This window comes from Henckelia pumila, chromosome 2 (genome assembly GCF_033568475.1).
Source record: "Henckelia pumila isolate YLH828 chromosome 2, ASM3356847v2, whole genome shotgun sequence".
NCBI lineage: Eukaryota > Viridiplantae > Streptophyta > Magnoliopsida > Lamiales > Gesneriaceae > Henckelia > Henckelia pumila.
Genome location: NC_133121.1, coordinates 168940381 through 168949516, shown reverse-complemented (window position 1 = coordinate 168949516; position 9136 = coordinate 168940381). Strand labels below are relative to the sequence as shown.

The following is a 9136-nucleotide window of genomic DNA, read 5'->3' as shown; positions in this document are numbered from 1 at the left end:
CCTTTTTGATCAACTGCAGGGTTCTTCTGTCTACTCTAAGATTGATCTGAGGTCAGGTTATCACCAGTTGAGAGTGCGAGAGGAAGACGTTCCTAAGACCGCATTCAGAACGAGATATGGTCATTTTGAGTTTATAGTCATGCCGTTCGGTTTGACTAACGCTCCAGCGGTTTTTATGGGTTTGATGAACCGTATCTTTCAGCGTTTTTTAGATGAGTTCGTCATTATCTTTATCGATGATATTCTTATCTACTCGAAGAATCGTACTGACCATGCAGAGCACTTGAGGACCGTACTCCAGATTTTACGAGCTGAGCAGTTGTTTGCCAAGCTGTCTAAGTGTGAATTCTGGTTAGATCGAGTTGTCTTTCTCGGTCATATTATTTCTGAAGATGGGATTTTTGTCGATCCCAGCAAGATTGAAGCGGTTATGAATTGGCCTAGACCTACTTCAGTGCCGGAGATCCGAAGCTTCATGGGTTTAGATGGCTATTACCGTCATTTCATCGAGGGTTTCTCGTCTATTGCCAAGCCTATTACCCAGCTGACTCAGAAGAATGCGCCTTTTGTCTGGACTGCAGATTGTGAGGCTAGCTTTGTTGATCTGAAGAGGAGACTGACTAGTGCTCCAATTCTTTCTATTCCGAAGGGTACTGGAGGTTTCACAGTCTATTGTGATGCTACTAACCAAGGCTTGGGTTGTGTTCTTATGCAGCATAAGCATGTGGTAGCGTATGCATCGAGACAGCTGAAACCGCACGAGACTCGTTATCCGGTTCATGATCTTGAACTAGCTGCGATCGTCTTTGCTCTGAAGATCTGGCGTCACTATCTTTATGGTGAGTCTTTCGAGATCTTTTCTGACCATAAGAGCCTTAAGTACTTGTTTTCATAGGCAGAGCTGAATATGAGATAGAGAAGATGGTTAGACCTGTTGAAAGATTTCGACTGTGAAATCAAGTATTATCCGGGGAAGTCGAATGCAGTTGCAGATGCCTTGAGCCGAAAGCTATGTTCTTTATCTCTTACTACTATTGGTGTTTCTCAGTTGATCGATGATTGTTGCACTTCTGGTTTAGAGTTTGAAACAGATAGGGAGACTATCAGAGTGTTTTCTATTCAAGCCGAACCGGAGTTGTTTGTTGCAATCAGAGAAGCACAGAAGTCTGAGCCGAGCATTCAGGTTTCAGTAGAGAAAGTCAGATCTGGGCATCAGTCTGAATTCCAGGTTAGAGATGATGTACTGTATGTGAATAACCGTATTGTTGTGCCTGATATTTCGGAGTTGAGGCAGCGTATTCTTCGAGAGGCTCATTGCAGTCGGTTTAGTATTCATCCTGGAGGTCGTAAGATGTACAACGATCTGAAGATTCAGTTTTGGTGGAAGGGAATGAAGAGCGACGTAGCGAGGTTTGTTTATCGGTGTTTGAATTGTCAGCAGGTGAAAGCAGAACGGAAGCGACCAGGAGGTCTGTTGCACAGTCTATCTGTTCCTGAATGGAAGTGGGATCACATTTTCATGGATTTCGTCACGAAGCTACCACGATCCATTCGAGGATGCGACGCCATTTGGGTAGTGATCGACCGATTGATGAAGTCTGCGTGTTTTATTACGTACAGGATGACGTATCGTCATGATCAGATGGCTGAGTTGTATGTTAGCAATGCTTTGAGATTTCATGTTGTGCCGAAGTCGATCGTTTCAGACAGAGATCCTAGATTCACTTCTCACTTCTGGCACAGTCTTCAGGGGGCACTTAGTACTCGATTGCATCTGAGTACAGCTTATCATCCTCAGATCGATGGACAGTCAGAGCGGACTATCCAGACGTTAGAGGATATGCTGCGAGTGATAGTGCTAGACTTTGGCACTAGTTGGCAGGATTCTTTGCCTCTTGTCGAGTTTTCTTACAACAACAGTTATCAAGAGAGTACCGGAATGGCACCTTTTGAGGCTTTGTACGGTAAGAAATGCCGATCTCATTTGTTTTGGAACAATGTGTCCGAGTCACTTGATTTGGGATCGGATATGCTTCGAGACATGGCAGAAAAAGTAAAGATCATTCACACGAGAATGAAGTCAACTCTAGATAGACATGCGAAGTCTGCAAATATCAGACGTTGACCTCTGAGTTTCGATCAAGGAGACCGTGTATTCTTGAAGATTTCTCCTTTCAGAGGCACTGTTAGATTTGAAAATAAAGGGATGTTATCTCCGAGATTCATCGGACCGTATGAGATTCTAGAGAATTTAGGCGATCTTGCCTACAGACCGGCACTTTCTTCATCTTTATCTGGTATTCACGATGTCTTCCACGTCTCTATGTTGCGGAAATATCATCAAGATACTTCTCATATTATTTATCTTAACAAGGCTGAGCGTGACGAGACTCTGAGCTACTTTGAGCGACCGATTCAGATCCTTGAACGAAAGGAGAAGCAGCTCAGAAGCAAGTCGATTGTATATGATTAAAGAACGGATGTCGTATGAATTTATGATGAACTTAAGAAGTATGTTTGATTTTTATAGTTGATGATATGATGATTTATGATGATATATGTTGGTTATGAGTTGTATATGATTGTTGGATTGAATTCGATATAGTTTCAGTTATCGATTGTCAGTCGTTACGCCGTCGGTTTACGATTTGAAGCTGTTTTGATGTCTTGTGAGTGAACTGAGGATTATAGGCTTTGACAACTGATATCAATTGCTTATAAACATTATTTTCAGATTGGTAATATAGTGCTTCGAGCTCGAGAATCCAGCCTTCGAACCAGGATAGAATTGGATCAAGGTTTGAAGTTGTTTTGCTATGAAGATTGAATGAAGATTGGTTTGAACTTGAATAGAGTATGATATGAATTCTTTGTTGTAGATTTCTCAGATCTGAATTGTATACAGTTCAAAAGAAAATGGAAGTTATAAGATGACATTGATCTTTAAGGGCTTTGAAACTCGAGAACTATGATTCTTGAGTTATCCCGCAAAATTCACATACTTGTTTAAATATATGTTCTTTGTTTAGATCTTGAATTGTGAACTCATCTCTGGTAAATGGATCTTTGAATTTTATTATTTACCTTTGATGCTGAGTCAGTTACGATCCACAAAAGCCCGGATATATCCAGATCAAGATCGGTTACGAATCTTGATTCCAAGATCGAAAATGAACAAACGAATCTTTAGACCAAAATCGGATACGAAATCTCAAGATTAAGGATTAGTTTCCTTTATGTGTTTTGTTTTTTATATAGCTTGAGTTGAAATGCTATCTTTAACGCATGTTTATGTCTATTATAATGAGAATTATGTTCTCATCGGAGTTATTCGGTTGTTGTCTTATTTTGTATGTGTGCATGACAACAGAAGGGGCAGGAGCTAGCCAGAGACAACGAGGGTAGCGAGAGAGAGAGAGAGAGAGTCTTAGCACGTGGTGACTCGGGTTGTAGCAAATTTGATGAACTTTAGATCCTTGTCAAATTTTTTAAGATGATAAAAACTTTGTATATATGTTCTACTTGTTCTATTGTTGTTTATAATCTAGCTTGTATAATATTTGGATCACTAGATGGATGTGATAACAACTTGTGAACATGCTTAGAACTTGTTATAAATGTATGTGCATGTTTTAGAGTTGAAAGTGCAAGCTTTGGAAGAGATTACAAAGAGTAAAGTTGAGCTGCAAAAAACATAGCCGAGCACTGCCCAGGGCAGCGCTCGAGCTACAATATTTTGTTGCTTGGGTACAGCCCAAGCAGCCTAACCCGTTGGGTATGTAGGGAGCGCTCGAGCGGCCAAATAGTGCAGCTCGAGCGCACCCCCTTCCGAGTTAAAAAAATAATTTTCTTTGATCTTTCTCTTTCCTTGTTTAATTAATGATGCTTATTCTTTAATTGCCGCATAATAATCGAGATTAGCAACCCGAGGTCCCCACAACAGGTGGTATCAGAGCGAAGTTAGTTCTTGGACTAAGAAAGATGAGCGGGGTAGATCGAGTCTGATTGACTTATTTTTCTCGCATGAAATTGATTTATGTGACTATATGCGTATATTTTATGCAAGTATGTTTATTTGGAAATTATATCAAACTTGACTCTTGATCAGAACTTGATATCCTGAGACTGCATGATTATGCCAATTATAGGGGGAACTAAAACAGAATGGTTGAATCTGATATATTGTAGTATTGTGCACTAATCTGTTTGAATATCAGATATGCCTTCTCGACAAGCACCAGTCACTAGATAGACATTTGTTATTCCTCCGGCAGAACCAGCACCAGTACCACAAATAGTGGCAGAACCTCTGAATGCTCAGGGTAGCACATCTGGTGATCCGATGAATGCGACTGCAACACCGATGAAAAATTTGTTAAAGAGATTTCGGTCGTTTAAACCTCCAACACTGAAGGGAACTGAGAATTCAGTGGAATGTGAGAGTTGGCTAGAAGACATTGATCAGCTATTTGAATCACTTGACTATTCTGATGATCGTAGGATTTGACTTGTTGCACATCAACTTCAAGAAGTTGCAAAAAGTTGGTTGATAGCAACAAAGAAAGCATTGGAGAATCGAGGTACGGTTATCACGTGGTCTGTGTTTAAAACTATTTTTTATCAACAATTCTTTCTAGTCTTCTACATAAAAGACAAAGGAGCGGAATTTGCTAGTTTGCAGCAGGGACAACTGAATATCAAGGAATATGTGGCCAAGTTTACTAGTCTGTTGAATTTTGCTCCGCACATAGCCAAAAATGATGAAGCTCATGTAGATCAATTTATCAATGGGTTGAATCCGGATGTTTTTACATTGGTAAATGCGGGAAGACCCAACGACTTTGCAGAAGCACTAAACAGAGCAAAAGGGGCAGAAGCTGGTTTGATCAGGCAACGAGAAGCATCGTTTGTACCACAGCCAGCTAGACAACCCCAGGATCAGCCACAAGCTTCTCAACCAACACCCAGATTCGAAGGAGGAAGTAGTAGCAGCAGTAGGAGAGATTTGTTCAAAGCCAAGGGGAAGCAAGCAATCAAGAAGTGGTTCGTCCAGTTCTAGTGGGTCACGATATTTTAGGCCTGGAAAAAATCTAGTGCATTAGAGGTATATTGTAACAAATGTGGAGGTCTTCATGCCAGAAATAAGTGTAGAGGAGTATTTCGTAGTTGCCACATATGCAATCAGACTAGACATTTTGCTAGAATTTACCCGCAACATGGTCTTGAGAGAGCACCAGGTGGAAGTTCATCTCGACTAGCACCTCAGTCTGATAGGCAATCCTCTGCAGTACACTCATTTCAGCCGCAACCACAAGCTAGACCAGAAGGAAGCCATATTGTAAGCCAACCGCCGAGACAACAGGCTCGAGTGTTTGCATTGACAGAGAGCAAGCACAGGCAATACCTGATGATGTTATAGCAGGTAACTGCTCTCTTTTTGGTTATCCTGATTATGTTTTGATAGATACAGGTGCATCGCATACATTTATCTCTGAGAAATTTTCTTTATTACATGCTTTGCCTATTGAGCCATTGTCCACTGTAGTATCTGTCTCTTCACCTTTGGGGACAGGTATCATATCCGTGAAATCAGTTAAGAATTGTATCCTACAGTATGAAGATAATATTATTGAGATAGATTGTATTGTATTGGGTTTGTCATATTTTGACTGCATTATCGGTATTGATATGCTAACCAAGTACAGCGCGACAGTCGAATGTTTTCTGAAAGTTGTGAGATTCAAACCTGAGATGGCAGATGAGTGAAAATTCTACGGTAAATTTTTGAGATCTCGAATTCCTTTGATATCTGTTTTATCTATGACACGTTTATTGCAGAAAGGAGCAGATGGATTCTTTGTATATACCATAGATAGGTTGAAAACTAGCCCGAAACTGACTGATTTGCCAGTAGTTAGTGAGTTAGCTGATTTCTTTCCTAATGATATTCCAAGATTACCTCCATTGCGAGAGATAGACTTCAGTATCGAACTGATGACAGGTACACAAACTATTTCTAAAGCTCCTTATAGAATGGAACCAGTCGAGTTGAAAGAACTGAAAGAACAACTAGAAGATATTCTGGCTAAGGGGTACATTAGACCGAGTGTTTCACCTTGGGGCGCTCCGGTTATGTTTGTACGCAATAAATATGGATCTATGCGACTTTTCATTGACTACTGGCAGTTGAACAAAGCAACGGTAAAGAATCATTATCCTTTGCCTAGAATAGATGATTTGTTTGATCAGTTGCAGGTTTCTCAGTATATTCCAAGATCGATCTGAGATCTGGATACCATCAGCTGAGAGTCAGAGATGATGATATACCCAAGACTACATTTAGAACTAGGTATGGTCATTTTGAGTTCATTGTTTTGCCGTTTGGATTGACCAATGCACCAGCAGTGTTTATGGGTTTGATGAATCGAGTATTCCAGAGATATCTTTATGATTTTGTTATTATTTTCATTGATGATATTCTAATATATTCAAAGAATCTGTATGATAATGCAGAAAATCTTATAACTGTTTTACAGACTTTGAGAGAAGAAAATTTGTATGCCAAACTGTCAAAATGTGAATTTTGGTTGAATAGAGTTGGTTTCCTTGGGCATATCATTTCAAAAGATGGGATTTCTGTTGATTCGAACAAGGTTGAGGCAATGAGAAGTTGGCCAAGACCTACTTCATTTATGGAAATACGTAGCTTTATGGGCTTAGCAGGTTACTATCGCAGATTTATCAGGGATTTCTCTAGCATTGCAAAGCCTATTACACAACTAACACAGAAGAATGTACCACATGTCTGGACTGAAGCATGTGAAGCAAGTTTTCTTGAGCTGAAGAAGAAATTGACAAGTGCACCAGATTTGGCGATTTCTTCAGTTATTGGTGATTTCACTGTTGATTGTGATGTTTCTCATAGGGGATTAGGATGTGTACTTATGCAGCGGAATCATGTAATTGCTTATGCCTCAAGACAGTTGAAGCCACATGAGATTCGATACCTGATAAGTGTAATTTATGCACTTAATTTATATATTATTTGACTTGACTTTTTTGATATATTGAATGGATTTTATGCGTATTAGTTGTTATTTTTTTAGTTGCAAGGATTTGTGCAAAAGTAGCAAGAAAAAGCAGCAGGATGCATTATGTAGTATCAACTTTAGAAAATTACTGGAAAATATTGTGACATCCAAATCCGATCTTACCATTCATAATACAATATAGGATGTTTTGAAGCTTCTTTCAAAATTTCAGCTCAATCATACGGTTAGACTGTGAGATATGATTTTTTTAAATTTGTCGCGCGATGCAGAATTTCAGTCCCAAGAGATGTGCGCGGGCGCGCTGTTTGAGAAATTTTGAGGAAAATGAGGACATAATCATATGCGCGGGCACCCCTCTTCTCAAGCGCGCCCGCGCCATCGCGAAATTCAATTTTATTAGTTTTTTGTGAAGGAAACTTGTGGATCTTCTTGGGATTTTATTTATTGGATTTGGAGCACATATATATGAAAGGAACTTTCAAGAGCACACAAGAGGGTGGAAGCAGCCGCACATCGGAGGAGAATCACACGCACGATCGAGAGAGAAACTTGAAGGAAAAAGCTGCGCAAACGTGAAGAAAAAATATGGAACAAGGAAGAAGATCGCATTATCCGGACACGACATCGCATCTTTGGTTTTGTTTTCATTATATTTTGTCATTAAACTTTGATTTGATGTCTAGTTTCATGAACATGAATTGTTTTTGCAATATTTTGATTATGAACTAAATTTTTAGAGTCTAGAGGTTGGATGGAACCTGGTGTAGACAATTCTACGAATTTTTGACTTTATTGATTGAATTCCCTTAGATTAATTGTTTTTCTATTATAGATTGTCTTTTCAATTACTTGATCAATAATTGATTTGTTATATTTATTTGGAATTTGGCACTCGGGAGAGGGAATTTTGAATAGGAACAATAGAAACACACTGTTAATTGTTTATATAGTTCGGGAGAGTATATAAAGTTAATGGAGCCATAGAAAGAACATCGTTTTACACATATCACTAAGACTAGATCTTTAATAGGGATATTGGAATTGAATCTAAGTTGATACACATTATTTGTTGCTCGGGAGAGGGAAATAATATAATTAAGTGTTATTGGCTATTAATTGAATGGAATTCATGAAAATAATTTAATCAGGAGTTGTTATTATTGAAACCAGGTAAAATCAGAACCTCTAGACCATTTTTTCTCTGATTGAAAATTTATTAAAAATTTTGTGCGTGCTAAAAAAAATTCATTGCTTATTTTATTCTTTTGCAAACCTCTCAATTATTAATTTTTTAGATAAAGTTTATATTATTTTAATTGCAAGTACAAGATAATTTCATATTACTCCTCGTGGGACGATACTCTATTAACTACTATATTAAAACTTGTCACCGTGTACTTGCGGGCACAAAATTACGCAACAAGTTTTTGGCGCCGTTGCCGTGGAGTAAATTTTGATTTTGTTTAGTCTTGTTACCAATTAGTCTAAGTTTTAATTTAGAATTTTTATTTTATTTTTAATTGTTAATTGAGTTCTTTTTGTATAATATTACAGTTCATGCGAAGATCTCAAAGTGCAAATTCACTACTTTTTGATCCAAAGATCAAGCGAACTGCACGTTCTTTGAGAATGGCAAGAAGATAAGAAGTTAATAGGATGGCTAAAGAGAATGCAAATCAAGCTCCCCTGGTGCCAATCAGATATCACTTTTGGCCGAAGATCCAGGCTCACTATTCTGGAATCGCTCGAGGGACTATCAATGCCAATAACTTCGAATTGAAGCCGGCCTTGATCAACATGGTTCAGCAGAACCATTTTAATGGGAGTGCAACTGCCAATCCTCATCTACACCTACGAACCTTCTTGGAGATTACTGATATGGTAAAGATGAATGGTGTGCCTGAGGATATTATATGTTTACGTTTGTTTCCTTTTTCTCTCAGAGATCAGGCAAGAAGTTGGCTACAATCATTGCCATTGGGGAGTATTACTACATGGGAGGAGATGACAGTCAAGTTCCTGGCGAAGTATGTTCCACCTACTAAATCCACCCAGTTGAAGATCTAAATCAGCACCTTCAGACA

General features: G+C 38.8%; 1 protein-coding gene across 1 annotated transcript; it reads left to right on the top strand.

The window, feature by feature from the left end:
* The first annotated feature begins 4342 nt into the window (after window positions 1–4342).
* On the top strand, window positions 4343–8696 carry LOC140878925 (uncharacterized). The gene is made up of 6 exons (XM_073282549.1): window positions 4343–4496; window positions 4638–5043; window positions 5167–5338; window positions 5839–6255; window positions 6537–6794; window positions 8607–8696. Exons 1-6 carry the CDS (start codon window positions 4343–4345, stop codon window positions 8694–8696), a joined length of 1497 nt encoding a protein of 498 aa, XP_073138650.1.
* Window positions 8697–9136: the final 440 nt, after the last annotated feature.